Below are 16189 nucleotides of genomic sequence, written 5' to 3'. Positions count from 1 at the left end.
GTAAACATCAACAGCTGATTTAAATAATGTTGTTGTTGCTTATCGTCAGTACTCGATGAAATAAAAATAATAATTAACACCGACGGCCGAAGATGTCGGCCAAACCATGCGGCAGCATCAGCAACGACGCACCACAACCGCAACGACAGAGACCAAACCACTGGTCCTCCCCGTTGCTCCCAAAAACATCCGCGTTTCGTTTCGAAACATCCGAGGGAAACGTGTCCACGGCGCAGTTAAGTTGCGTTAAACAGCAAAAAGTGGCGAATGAGATGAAAAAAGTCGCGAGGATTCCAAAAAATGCTGCCGCAAACTCTTAGGTACATCGAAACAGATCAACTGTGGATGAAGATTGAGTGGCGCTCACGATCGACGCAACATCGCCAAAAGGACGACCAGCAGCAGCAATCCATAAAGGATAAGCAGGTTGCTCCGAAGAAGATGACTTCACCACAGAATCTGGCTTCCTCCGCAGTAGCGGACGCCTCATCAGCAGCCTCGGCAACGACAGGCCTACCGTGTTAATAGTGGGGCAAAGGGTATGTCCTCGCTAGTCAGCCGCTCATCTGACCCTTCAAAACTGCCCAATATTGTCCCGCAAAGCCTGGATTGTGGATCACCGTTAGAATTCCTGAATTCTATCATATTTTGTTGTTTTCATTTGCTGCCACGTGCTCACGCTCAACTTTACAACAACAAAAACACATTACACACACTGAGGAAAGACGGACGCGAGCTGTCACGACAGCAGCGCCATCAGCGCCGGGTGAGTGGATGCCGAAGCTAAATTGCATTTGAAATAACCGTTTTGGCTCGGTTATTGAAGGACGATGGTTCCGAAGTCGAGTGTCCCGTCTGTTTGTCTGTGGTCGTACGGTTGCACTGACGACAAACGACGGACGGACTCAGCAAAGTGAGTTATTCAGCTACAGTGTACAAAAGTACCACGAAAATGTGAACTTTTTGTACTTTCAAGTGGTACTTTGATTTTGAGTGTAAACATATTGATTTTTTATTTCATTATTGTTTTGTGTATTGTTTTCCAACGTTTCCAACTAAGAAGAGATCCTGCCAAGCAAAGCTTTCTTTCGAATGGTTTTCTGCTGTACGACTTATTCGGCCACACTAATTAATCCAAAATCCAGTATTATTTTAGTACATTTGATGAATTCTACAATCTGAACACTTATGCAAATTACCAACTTTTAAATACCTTTCGAATGCAGCCAGAAGAATCAAATTTGGTTTAAAACTGGCTGAGCTATGTAAATTTTGAGAAAAACTAAAATTTGAGAATTTTGAAGTTTTTAATTCCATCCAATTGGGAAAGTGTTTTTGAAGGTATAAGAAAAAATGAAAAATACACTATATGTACTGAAATTCAACTTGCATATTTTGATCATCTGCTGCTCGGTGGAATGAGTTGGCGGACCCTAGTTAACATTAATATTATTTTTGAAATTCAAATGAATCCAATTTATGAATCTTTTTCCATTGTATTTGTAGGTGGAGATCTGATGTCATTATTAATTAAAAAGGGCATATTCGAAGAAGAATTGGCTAGGTTTTATGTTGCCGAGCTGACATGTGCGATAGAGAGTGTTCATAAGATGGGATTTATACACAGGTAAATAAAAACAATCTATGGCCTCATTCAAATCAAATGTACACCAAACAGCACAGTATCGAAATCAATCTCAAGGCTGCAAAACATCTAAGAATCATTTTTTTATAAAAATGGAACATGACTGGCTCAGAATTTTGGTATTTGCTGGTGTGCTGGTATGCTCCGAGATTTACATTAATCTAACTATTAATCTTTTTGCAGGGATATAAAACCAGATAATGTTTTAATTGACAGAAAAGGCCACATAAAACTTACAGATTTTGGCTTATGTACAGGATTTCGCTGGACTCATGATTCGAAATACTACCAAAAAAGCGGTAAATGCGTTTTTACATATATTTCTCTATCTAGCAATTCGATGTCAAATAGGGAATCGGGGTTGACACATCGAATATTTTTATTCGAATCATTCCGTTCATTCCAGAATGATGGTCGAATGATTCCGTTTTCCAAATTATTGTTAATTTAATTTTTGCGTGTTAACGCTGATCTTCTGTCAACCTGCGGAAAAAGCAAGCACAATCAAATCGTGTGTCGCTGAAAAAATATTGTCCGCAAAATTTTAGGCTAATCCCGCCGGAATCTACTTTAACTGACCGAAGTAGCCAACCCGGAACAGGATGCTGTCAGAGACTCGCACCCGCTAATGCTGCTAGCATGGAGGACCTCCTTTATCGGACGCACGGAAAGAAGGTTTATCGTGAATCTTACTAAATTTCGGTTAAAAACCCTAAAAAAATTGGTTGTTTTTTCAACCACCAATTTTTTTTAGCTGGAAATCCTAAAAATAAATCCTGGATTTGACAGCTGGATCCAGGTCCTAAAAATGATAAATCTAGCTAAATTTTTAGTAAATTTTACTAATTTACAAGCTGGAAAAATGCTGTCAGTCTCAAAAGCTGTATGTATTGAGAAGGTCTGTTAGCTATTTTAGCTAGATTTTATGGTATGCTAGGAAGTTTTATAGTTAGCCCAGCGAGTTTTTAGGCTGTTTCAACCAGTTTTTTTGGAATTATTCTCAAAATTTTCCATTGATGGCTGCGAAGCCAGGTATTTTCACACATCTTTTTAGCTAGTTTAGCTAACTTTGCCACTATTCTTGGTAGGTGTTTTGGTTGGAATAGCTAATTTTTCCACTATTTCTACAAGTTTTCTTTTAAAAGCCTCCGTTGCTGCCTGCAAAGCACTCATTATTCACCCAGCTTTTTGGCTGATTTAGCTCGTTTCTTTTTTGTTCTTGCTTCGTTTTTCGATAAGTCCACCTAATTTTTCGACTGTTTTAACTGTTAATTTCGAAATCATTTTTATAAATCCCTTGCTGCCTGTAAAGTTGTTTTTATTTTCAAAAAGACTTTTGCTGGTGTAACATGATTTTCCGCTATTCTTGGTACGTTTTTTGGTAGACCAGCAATTTTTTGGGTGTTTCAATAGTTTCCAGGCTTTTAAACTATGTTATAGTTGATCATCCTAATTGTACGGCTTTGTTGCGATATTCTATTGACAAATAAAAAAAATGAAATACAGTAATACAAAAATACAAAAATACAAAAATACAAAAATACAAAAATACAAAAATACAAAAATACAAAAATACAAAAATACAAAAATACAAAAATACAAAAATACAAAAATACAAAATACAAAAATACAAAATACAAAAATACAAAAATACAAAAATACAAAAATACAAAAATACAAAATACAAAATACAAAAATACAAAATACAAAATACAAAAATACAAAAATACAAAAATACAAAAATACAAAAATACAAAAATACAAAAATACAAAAATACAAAAATACAAAAATACAAAAATACAAAAATACAAAAATACAAAAATACAAAAATACAAAAATACAAAAATACAAAATACAAAAATACAAAAATACAAAATACAAAAATACAAAAATACAAAAATACAAAATACAAAAATACAAAAATACAAAAATACAAAAATACAAAAATACAAAAATACAAAAATACAAAATACAAAAATACAAAAATACAAAAATACAAAAATACAAAAATACAAAAATACAAAAATACAAAAATACAAAAATACAAAAAATACAAAAATACAAAAATACAAAAATACAAAAATACAAAAATACAAAAATACAAAAATACAAAAATACAAAAATACAAAATACAAAAATACAAAAATACAAAAATACAAAATACAAAAATACAAAAATACAAAAATACAAAAATACAAAAATACAAAATACAAAATACAAAAATACAAAAATACAAAAATACAAAAATACAAAAATACAAAAATACAAAAATACAAAAATACAAAAATACAAAAATACAAAAATACAAAAATACAAAATACAAAAATACAAAAATACAAAATACAAAAATACAAAAATACAAAAATACAAAAATACAAAAATACAAAAATACAAAAATACAAAAATACAAAAATACAAAATACAAAATACAAAAATACAAAAATACAAAAATACAAAAATACAAAAATACAAAATACAAAAATACAAAAATACAAAAATACAAAATACAAAAATACAAAAATACAAAAATACAAAAATACAAAATACAAAATACAAAAATACAAAAATACAAAAATACAAAAATACAAAAATACAAAAATACAAAATACAAAAATACAAAAATACAAAAATACAAAAATACAAAAATACAAAATACAAAAATACAAAAATACAAAAATACAAAATACAAAAATACAAAAATACAAAAATACAAAAATACAAAATACAAAAATACAAAAATACAAAATACAAAATACAAAAATACAAAATACAAAAATACAAAAATACAAAATACAAAATACAAAAATACAAAAATACAAAATACAAAATACAAAAATACAAAAATACAAAAATACAAAATACAAAAATACAAAATACAAAATACAAAAATACAAAAATACAAAAATACAAAAATACAAAAATACAAAAATACAAAAATACAAAAATACAAAAATACAAAATACAAAATACAAAAATACAAAAATACAAAATACAAAAATACAAAAATACAAAAATACAAAAATACAAAAATACAAAAATACAAAAATACAAAAATACAAAAATACAAAATACAAAAATACAAAAATACAAAAATACAAAAATACAAAATACAAAAATACAAAAATACAAAAATACAAAAATACAAAATACAAAAATACAAAATACAAAAATACAAAAATACAAAAATACAAAATACAAAATACAAAAATACAAAAATACAAAATACAAAAATACAAAAATACAAAATACAAAAATACAAAAATACAAAAATACAAAATACAAAAATACAAAATACAAAAATACAAAAATACAAAATACAAAATACAAAATACAAAAATACAAAAATACAAAATACAAAAATACAAAAATACAAAAATACAAAAATACAAAATACAAAAATACAAAAATACAAAAATACAAAAATAAAAATACAAAAATACAAAAATACAAAAATACAAAAATACAAAAATATAAAAATACAAAAATACAAAATACAAAAATACAAAATACAAAATACAAAATACAAAAATACAAAAATACAAAATACAAAAATACAAAAATACAAAAATACAAAAATACAAAAATACAAAAATACAAAAATACAAAATACAAAAATACAAAATACAAAAATACAAAATACAAAATACAAAAATACAAAATACAAAAATACAAAATACAAAAATACAAAAATACAAAAATATAAAAATACAAAAATACAAAAATACAAAAATACAAAAATACAAAAATACAAAAATACAAAATACAAAATACAAAATACAAAAATACAAAATACAAAAATACAAAAATACAAAAATACAAAAATACAAAATACAAAAATACAAAAATACAAAAATACAAAATACAAAATACAAAAATACAAAAATACAAAATACAAAAATACAAAAATACAAAAATACAAAAATACAAAATACAAAAATACAAAAATACAAAAATACAAAAATACAAAAATACAAAAATACAAAATACAAAAATACAAAATACAAAAATACAAAATACAAAAATACAAAAATACAAAAATACAAAATACAAAAATACAAAAATACAAAATACAAAAATACAAAAATACAAAATACAAAATACAAAATACAAAAATACAAAATACAAAAATACAAAAATACAAAAATACAAAAATACAAAAATACAAAAATACAAAAATACAAAAATACAAAATACAAAAATACAAAAATACAAAAATACAAAAATACAAAATACAAAATACAAAATACAAAAATACAAAAATACAAAAATACAAAAATACAAAATACAAAATACAAAAATACAAAAATACAAAATACAAAAATACAAAAATACAAAAATACAAAAATACAAAAATACAAAAATACAAAAATACAAAATACAAAAATACAAAAATACAAAAATACAAAAATACAAAAATACAAAAATACAAAAATACAAAAATACAAAATACAAAATACAAAAATACAAAAATACAAAAATACAAAAATACAAAAATACAAAAATACAAAAATACAAAATACAAAAATACAAAATACAAAAATACAAAATACAAAAATACAAAAATACAAAAATACAAAAATACAAAAATACAAAATACAAAAATACAAAAATACAAAAATACAAAAATACAAAAATACAAAAATACAAAAATACAAATCTAATCTAATCTAATCTAATCAGACCCTAGCGCAGCCAATCTTTCAAGGATCCTGGAAGTGCCTTAGGTTAGATGACGCCTAGCACTCTTCTTGTCATTTATTAACATTTGTAGTGCGCCATTGCATCGGAATGCATTGAAACATCACAAGCGTTAAAGCGGCCAGGCCTACTGCGTAAAGCCGTATCGCAGAGATGACTCGTAATTGGGTTGAGTTTGAGCACTGAGTGTTCGAACAACACAATTCTGAATCGACAGGAGGAAGAAGCGTGGGGACACACCACCATACGCTCCGAGATTTGGTTGTATTCGTTGGGAGCACCATGCTAAGAAGGTTTGGTACTCCGGGACCCTCTGGGATGGGACATTGTATTTCCACGAATGCCCTGGGCACTATTTGCCGTGGTTATAGCGCCACAACTCGCTCTCTGTAACAGTATTCCTAATTCCAGTCCACGATCACCAAGTCGTCATGGAGTGGTTAGCATTTTTGCTTACCAATCCAAACGACGGGGATCGAACCTCTCGAGCGACTTTGATTTTTCGTTCATATTTATCATTTCAAATTCATGTGTTCTTAACTTTCTCGTTGGGAGCAGATGGGCATCGAACCCAGAACCATTCGCTTACAAAGCGAACACCGTAACCAGTCAGCCACGGCCGCTCCCTTTACAAAAATACAAAAATACAAAAATACAAAAATACAAAAATACAAAAATACAAAAATACAAAAATACAAAAATACAAAAATACAAAAATACAAAAATACAAAAATACAAAAATACAAAAATACAAAAATACAAAAATACAAAAATACAAAATACAAAAATACAAAATACAAAAATACAAAAATACAAAAATACAAAATACAAAATACAAAAATACAAAAATACAAAATACAAAATACAAAATACAAAAATACAAAAATACAAAAATACAAAAATACAAAATACAAAATACAAAAATACAAAAATACAAAAATACAAAAATACAAAATACAAAAATACAAAAATACAAAAATACAAAAATACAAAATACAAAAATACAAAAATACAAAAATACAAAAATACAAAATACAAAAATACAAAAATACAAAAATACAAAAATACAAAATACAAAAATACAAAAATACAAAATACAAAAATACAAAATACAAAAATACAAAAATACAAAAATACAAAAATACAAAAATACAAAATACAAAATACAAAAATACAAAAATACAAAAATACAAAATACAAAAATACAAAAATACAAAAATACAAAAATACAAAAATACAAAAATACAAAAATACAAAAATACAAAAATACAAAAATACAAAAATACAAAATACAAAAATACAAAAATACAAAATACAAAAATACAAAAACAAAAATACAAAATACAAAAATACAAAAATACAAAAATACAAAAATACAAAAATACAAAAATACAAAATACAAAATACAAAAATACAAAAATACAAAAATACAAAAATACAAAAATACAAAAATACAAAAATACAAAAATACAAAAATACAAAAATACAAAAATACAAAATACAAAAATACAAAAATACAAAAATACAAAAATACAAAAATACAAAAATACAAAATACAAAAATACAAAAATACAAAAATACAAAATACAAAATACAAAAATACAAAATACAAAAATACAAAAATACAAAAATACAAAAATACAAAATACAAAAATACAAAAATACAAAACAAAAATACAAAAATACAAAATACAAAAATACAAAATACAAAAATACAAATTTAATTTATTAATTTTACTTATTTTTTTAATTTTACAAAAATTTTCTTATCACAACTTAATTTTACTTAATTTTACTTAATTTTACTTAATTTTACTTAATTTTACTTAATTTTACTTAATTTTACTTAATTTTACTTAATTTTACTTAATTTTACTTAATTTTACTAAATTTTACTTAATTTTACTTAATTTTACTTAATTTGACTTAGTTTTACTTAATTTAATTTAATTTTACTTAATTTTACTTAATTTTACTTATTTTTACTTAATATTACTTAATATTACTTAATTTTACTTAATTTTACTTAATTTTACTTAATTTTACTTAATTTTACTTAATTTTACTTAATTTTACTTAATTTTACTTAATTTTACTTAATTTTACTTAATTTTACTTAATTTTACTTAATTTTACTTAATTTTACTTAATTTTACTTAATTCTACTTAATTTTACTTAATTTAACTTAATTTAATTAATTTTAGTTAATTTTACATAATTTTACATAATTTTGCTTATATTTACTTAATTTTGCTTAATTTTTCTTAATTTTGCTTAATTTTATTGATTTTACTAAATTTAACTTAACACAACTTAATTTAACTAAATTTGGGCAAATTCAAATAAATTACACTAAAAATAACTATTTTCAACTAAATTTATCTGAATTAAACTAAATATTGGCTTAATTTAACTTATTTTTATAAACTCTTCTTAATTTAACTAAAATTAACTAATTTAATAAAACTTAAATTGATTAAACTTAATTTCACTTAATTGAACTTCATTTAACTTCGTTTCTAACAATATTTAACACTATTTTTTGATGTGCTTTAAAGGCGTTAGGTGCCCTATTTGTTCGGATTTGTCAAACATCGGCCAATCTATGTCTAGACATTCTGTACCAGCCGCCCCTCCAGGTGGACAGATGTCCATACAAAAAAGTAGAGTGTGGACAATTGCCAGTCTCTCCTTTCCCCTGCCAAAGTGTTCACGTGGTTTAGGGATGCCCCCACTTTATGTTAAGTACATTTTTTACCTACGCATCCTCCAAACAGTTTTTTTTTTGTTCGATGCCACTATCCACTGCGACCAGGAATTAGATCTATTGCGGACTTGCAATTCTATTTATAGAACCACAAAGGCTTCTTCTGTTATTAGGCAGATGGGACACGCACACACGCTATTGTTGAGCGAGTGTGTCGAGCGATCCACTGCCGTAACTTCGCCGCCGAAGAGGTTTGAATGTTTTTCAATCCTCTTTGGCTCTGCCTTTCCACTCTGTACTGTCCAAATGTATCGCTAGAACCGAAGTGCACATTTTACGTTTATTTATACCCAGCTAGCCCTTAAATTCTGGTTTCTGAAAAACTCGTCCCTTCAAAGCACTTTTTGCGATCGGGCCGTGGAGCTCTGCAGGGCAATTATACAGAGAACAGTTGGTCCTTATACATGTGAAGAGTACAGGGGAAAGGATATGCCGAGCCATGTGGGTTTGAAACCACGACCTTCCGCTCATAAAGCGAAACCTGTAACCATTAGACCACAGGAGCTCGGCCTCCTGCCAAACAGTAACGAGAGGCTCAACTTCTAACCACTTTCCCTCAACACAAAAAACTTCTCACCTTATCAACTGAAACATTCCTTCAGGTGCCGATCCGCAGAAAATCTTCCTGGATTTTAATTTATTCACTCACACAACACATTCTATCACCTTTTGCACTTGCACTCAAACAACACACATAATCATAAAAAAAAACTTCACGAACTGAGCGGCTCAAACAGGATCGAACACGACACAGGACGTTGCTTTGTTTTGTTCTCGAACTGATGATCTGTCAAAAATCCATGCTGCCGGTTCCAGCTAGTTTTTTTTTTTGGTAATTGTGCTGAAACACCATTATTTTTGGTAAAATCTCTCCTGTCATTTTGGTTTGGGCTGTCAGTTTTGGAAAGCAAATCAGCAATCAGGGTTAGCTATTTCACCAATCCCAGATTGGTAAATTTAGCTGAAATTTTAGCTGATTCAACCGAAAAAAAATGAAGCTGGAGGGCGCTAAGATGACCGAGTGGCACGAGAATCTGGTTAGCGGGGAATTTCTAGCGCAAGGAGCAGATCCTGTTGTCGCACGATATGCAGACCAATCGGGTGATATAAGAAAAGTCCGAACTGCTAGACGGACCAAGGTCGCGCACTTGCCACATGATGGTGTACGACTCGAAGAACTCACAGATCTTCATAATCGGAACCTAGACGCGGTATCGTGCAACGAGGAGAACATCAACAGCGACTTTCACTTGTACAACACGGCCAGCAAAACGTGGTTCCTGATCTGCCGGGACACGGCCCAGGTTGGCACACCACCAGATTTTAATCGACGTGGACAAGCAGACGATCAACGCGTTTGGCGGTCGGATCCTGGAACCGAAGTAAGCTCTAGTTTGTAAAGGTGTCGCGAAGTTACAACGTATCGTTCTCCTTCCTTCGCAGAAATGAGAAGGAATCCACCGTCGACTACAAGTACTCGGGCCTGTTCACATTAGCACCAACACGGGGAACCACATCCTGCTCGACTGTGAATCAACATCTGTCTTCGAGTACAGAGCATCGGCTGGATGACTTCCAGCTGAAAAAAAACCCTACCCGTGGCAACATGCTGAGTAAGAGATCGTTCAGACGGACCCGCTAGCGGCCATCCGGCATCTGTGAACCAAAATATACGCCCCACAATGAACCGGCCCAGCACAAAAATTTCTATAAGCTGGCCTCGTTCTTGTTGAACTCGAACGCCACGGCGGACATCGGATCAGATCTCAATAGCCTGGCGGAGACGGCCAATATAATCCAACGGAGACAACGCCAAATGATGCACAAATCGCATAAGTGACCACCGGCTCATCCAACATTAGCTTTCTGGGCAGCGAGTGTTCGCAGATGGCCAGGGCCATTCCCTCGACCTCGGCCGCCAGCGTACCTACGTCTTCAAACTGCTCGTCCTCCCGCAAAGCCAACGACCAACTGTTTGATTTTTTCAAGCCGTTTTTGTCGCTATCGAATAAACTACTTAAAACACCCCAACTTCCCCTCCCCGTCAAATTAAATAAACTATATCTGTTTCCTGTTCCTTGTTCATCTCTTTTGTAATCTCAGCAGAACTTTATTATTGTGGGTTAAAATCTTTATCCGAGTACAATTCTGAAAATATCCGCCATCAAAGCCCTTTCTGTTGCCATGACGGAAAAGGTGCTGATGTTTGCATTTGGATTGGTCATCGACTATGGTCGTACAAACACTTGCGGTGCCTGGTGAAGCTGGACCTGGCGTTCCGGAGACGCTTCCGGAGGAGAAGCTCCGATCCGACGGGTTTAGTTTAAGGGGTGTGTGCTGGTGGAATCACGGGAGAAGATGCATTCAGAGGAGTTCATCGAAAGGTTGACTTCGGTCCACCTGGATCCGGTTGACAATGCTACGATTATGGAACTACCAGTTCGGTAGCAAGAACCAGCAGTTTAGACAGAACCACCGGATGCATCATCCTGCAGGAAACATGTCAGTTGTGGTTATCCTCGCCGGATTGAGCAGCTAAAATACGCCAGCAGAAAAACCTTTTCTCAGCATCGTTTTCACCTATCATGTTGTATTTTTTTACCCGCGCCCCATAGCAACTTAGGGATCGGCAGCCAAAGCCGCTAACCACCGCGCCACGAGGCCCTCCAAAAATACATACTTGCATACAGCAATTCCCCACGAAAACAGCATGGAAAAAAACAAAAGTGCTCGGATCGAGTTCAAAGTTTTTCTGGGGGTTCCCTGGCCGAAATAATTAGACCCGTATCTTTTTTGTTTGGCCATTAGGGTGACCTACGCCGTGTTAGGGTGGTCTGAAAAATGGCCATTTTCGTCGATTTTCGCAAAAACCACTTTTTTCGAAAAATCATAACTCCTCGTCATTTTAACCGATTTCAATTGTCTTATACGCAAATGAAAGGTGATAAGTTGTCCTTTAAGGGTGCACAGCAACCAAGGAAGTTGTTGTCTTCTTATACCAAAATTGTCAAACTTACGGACCCAATCCTGCAGGAATCTGATTGTAAAAATAGTCAAATTTTGTTGTAAATAACTACGAAGACAGTAATTTAGGGGATGAATAAAAAATTATATCGATAGTTCCCGTAGTATTGATAATACTAAAATGTCTGTAACAGAAATCTGGGTGCAAAAGCTATGGTTGATGTGTACCGTTAAAAGAAAAATAGTAAGAAGCTTTTAAAATCTAGCCTAACATATGAAAAGGGCGTATGAAACTTTAAAATGCCGTTTTGACTGTGTCTGGACCAAAGAGCCTATGTCTGGAAATATTTTTATCGGATTCCCCGGACATTTTTACATAACATACTAAAAAATGGGAGGAGTTCATTGACAGGATTCCGAGATATGATTTTTTGAAAATAAAATCCGTGTTTTTCGACGCGCCGCGCGCAAAAACTGGAGAATGGCGAAATTGGCAAAAATCAACTTTTTTCACTAAAACTGCGATAACTTTAAAATTTCAGCGATGACCTATACATGTCTGGATACCAAAAGTTGCGTCTTTTAATTACCAAAAGTTTGGTACCATAACATCTATAGGTCATCCCTGAAATTTTGAAGTTATCGCAGTTTTAGTGAAAAAAGTTGATTTTTTGCCGATTTTGTCATTTTCCGGTTTTTGCGCGCGGCGCGTCGAAAAACACGGATTTTATTTTCAAAAAATCATATCTCGGAATCCTGTTAATGAACTCCTCCCATTTTTTTAGTATGTTACGTAAAAATTTCCGGGGAATCCGATAAAAATATTTCCAGACATAGGCTCTTTGGTCCAGACACCGTCAAAACGGCATTTTAATGTTTCATACGCTCTTTTCATATGTTAGGCTAGATTTTTAAAAGTTCTTACTATTTTTCTTTTAAAGGCCAACTTATCACCTTTCATTTGCGTATAAGACAATTGAAATCGGTTAAAATGGCGAGGAGCTATGATTTTTCGAAAAAAGTGGTTTTTGCGTAAATCGACGGAAATGGCCATTTTTCAGACCACCCTAACACGGCGTAGGTCACCCTAATGGCCAAACATAAAAATACGGGTCTAATTATTTCGGCCAGGGAACCCCCAGAAAAATTTTGAGCCCGATCCGAGCCCTTTTGTTTTTTTTCATGCTGTTTTCGTGGGGAATTGCTGCATACATAAATACATATATACATAAACACACTATTACAAGAAATATGCGATTCCTCGTATTTTCAGGTGATCACACGAGACAAGATTCGATGGAAGCTTGGAGCAAAGCCGGGTCTGAAATACCTCCGCCTTTAGAAAGGTAAATCGGTGTTATCTAACATATGTGATTTCGTTTTATCATTGCTTTTTACTCACAGGAGAAAATTTCGAGAGAAAAATCGAGCAAAAGCTCATTCGATTGTTGGTACTCCAAATTATATTGCCCCAGAAGTACTTTTAAGGAGCGGATACACTCAGCTCTGTGATTGGTGGAGTGTTGGCGTTATATTATTTGAAATGTTGGTAGGTCAACCTCCTTTTCTTGCAAATACAGCTGAGGAAACGCAAATCAAAGTAAGTATAACAGCCAGACTATTTATTATTAGTGTATTAACTGTGTGTCGTCATTTTTTCATTTTCACACTAAAATTATCACGTGATTGAACCGAATCGCGTACATACGAAAAAAAAGCTCATCGAAGATTTATGTCAACACACTTATGGGTCATTTCGCCACAAAAAAGTAAAAATTTTCAATCGACTTTTTTCTGATTAAGCTCATATTTGGTGGAGCTAATGATACTATCAACACCTGTGAGAATCTCGATTTAAAACCAAATTGAACCACCGCTTCGTGTTGAGCACTGCCCCAAAGTTTTGCGATCTTCGTCATTTTTCAAAACCCCTCTTTTTTTCAAATTGCCGTATCTCGGGAACATAAAAATAGCAAAACTTTACAGTTATTTTTAAATGAAATTAGACGCTGAATGAATGGCGTCATCAGATTGTCTATTGCAATCAAACTTTGATGCATTTTACGAAATTGAAATAAAACCTTTAAACTACACTTTCTCAATATACATGCGATTTAATATGGAATTAAACTTCACTATCGAGGTTTTTAAGCGAAGATGGTGTTCGAATGGTGAACGCCCGAAATGTCAAAATCACGCAGTGGTACCAACTTTACGGAACAAGTGTGCCATGGCATGACAGCCACATTTTTTTCTAATGTTGGTGCTACTGCGCGATTTTGACATTTCGGGCGTTCACCATTCAAACGCCATCTTCGCTTAAAAACCAGGATAGTGTTCTCCAGACGATTCTACTTAAGAATAATTTTTTTGAATAATGGGCGAATTAAAATCTCCTGGTTAAGCAACAGCTTGTCCAGATCGGCACAGCATAAAGCATGGCAGGTCTGAAAATTTGTTTATAAATTAACAGTTTATTCTTGAGACAAAGTCTAGAATTCCTGTTTATAAGTGGATACAAACATTTAATATATTTGTTACATTTAACCTGGATACTTTCAATGTGATCCTTGTAAGTAAGGTTTTTGTCAAAAGCAAGTCCAAGATATTTCACTTGATCCTCCCACTTTAAATTTACTTCATTCATCTTTATAATGTGATGACTTTTTGGTTTAAGAAAATCAGCCCTTGGTTTGTGAGGGAAAATAATAAGCTGAGTTTTGCAGCATTTGGAGTAATTTTCCATTCTTTCAAATAAGAATTGAAAATATCCAAGCTTTTTTGTAATCTTCTTGTGATGACACGAAGGCTTCTGCCTTTGGCGGAGATGCTTGTGTCATCAGCAAAAAGTGATTTCTGACATCCTGGGGGCAAATCAGGCAAGTCAGAAGTAAAAATATTGTATAAAATTGGACCCAAAATGCTTCCTTGAGGGACGCCAGCACGTACAGGTAGTTGATCAGATTTGCTATTCTGATAACATACCTGCAGAGTACGATCCGTCAAATAATTTTGAATAATTTTCACGATATAAATCGGAAAATTAAACCTTTTCAATTTCGCAATCAATCCTTTATGCCAAACACTGTCAAATGCTTTTTCTATATCAAGAAGAGCAGCGCCAGTAGAATAGCCCTCAGATTTGTTGCTTCGAATTAAATTTGAAACTCTCAACAATTGATGAGTAGTTGAATGCCCAAGGCGAAATCCAAACTGCTCATCAGCGAAAATTGAATTTTCATTAATGTGCGTCATCATTCTATTAAGAATTATTCTTTCGAATAATTTACTAATAGATGAAAGCAAACTAATGGGCCGATAGCTTGAGGCTTCAGCAGGATTTTTATCCGGTTTCAAAATCGGAATTACTTTGGCATTTTTCCAACTACTGGGAAAATATGCCAAATCAAAACATTTGTTGAAAATTTTGACCAAGCAACTTAAAGTTGCTTCTGTTAATTTTTTAATTAAAATGTAAAATATGCCATCCTCACCAGGGGCTTTCATTTTTTTTTTTTTTTGATAATAGATTTTATTTCATTCAGATCCGTATTAAAAACTTCATCTGATGAAAATTCTTGTTCAACAATATTCTGAAATTCTATTGAAATTTGATTTTCAATAGGACTCAAAACATTCAAGTTGAAATTATGAGCACTCTCAAACTGCTGAGCAAGTTTTTGAGCTTTCTCCCCATTAGTTAATAGAATATTATCACCATCTTTTAAAGAAGGGATGGGTTTTGAGGTTTCTTAAGAACCTTTGAAAGTTTCCAAAAGGTTTGGAATAAGGTTTAATTTGTTCGACATCTCTTGCGAACTTTTCATTTCGCAGGAGAGTGAATCTGTGGTCAATAACCTTTTGCAAATCTTTTGAATTCGCTTCAGTGCAGGATCACGAGAACGTTGATACTGTCTTCGGCGAACATTTTCAGACGAATCAGAAGCTGAAGATCGTCATCAATAATGGGAGAATCAAATTTGACTTGAACTTTAGGAATAGCAATATTCCTAGCATCCAAAATTGCATTAGTTAAAGATTCCAAGGCTGAATCAATATCAGCTTTGGTTTCTAAAACAAAATCATGATTCAAATTATTCTCAATATGATGCT

The 16189-nt window shown here is 31.6% G+C and overlaps 2 protein-coding genes across 2 annotated transcripts in view; both read left to right on the top strand.

Annotated features, from left to right (window-relative positions):
- Window positions 1-1476: 1476 nt before the first annotated feature.
- The window catches only part of LOC6052322 (serine/threonine-protein kinase Warts), a 259563-nt gene continuing 244850 nt past the window's right edge, over window positions 1477-16189 (top strand). The window contains exons 1-4 of the mRNA XM_038255861.1: window positions 1477-1627; window positions 1829-1944; window positions 13350-13422; window positions 13481-13676. Coding sequence (XP_038111789.1) covers window positions 1518-1627; window positions 1829-1944; window positions 13350-13422; window positions 13481-13676 — 495 coding nt within the window. The 5' untranslated portion in view covers window positions 1477-1517. The remainder of the gene's footprint in view (window positions 1628-1828; window positions 1945-13349; window positions 13423-13480; window positions 13677-16189) is intronic.
- On the top strand, window positions 9352-11805 carry LOC119767389. Its single transcript, XM_038255883.1, has 2 exons — window positions 9352-10494; window positions 10556-11805. Exons 1-2 carry the CDS (start codon window positions 10105-10107, stop codon window positions 10559-10561), a joined length of 396 nt encoding a protein of 131 aa, XP_038111811.1. The 5' UTR covers window positions 9352-10104; the 3' UTR covers window positions 10562-11805.

The sequence above is a fragment of the Culex quinquefasciatus genome, chromosome 1, assembly GCF_015732765.1.
Source record: "Culex quinquefasciatus strain JHB chromosome 1, VPISU_Cqui_1.0_pri_paternal, whole genome shotgun sequence".
Taxonomy (NCBI): domain Eukaryota; kingdom Metazoa; phylum Arthropoda; class Insecta; order Diptera; family Culicidae; genus Culex; species Culex quinquefasciatus.
The sequence above is the reverse complement of the archived record's forward strand: the minus strand, read 5'-3'. Positions and strand labels throughout refer to the sequence as shown.

Excerpts from the sequence above, each read along its gene's own strand:
- LOC119767389 (XM_038255883.1), top strand. The coding sequence starts at position 10,105 with ATGAAGCTGGAGGGCGCTAAGATGACCGAGTGGCACGAGAATCTGGTT.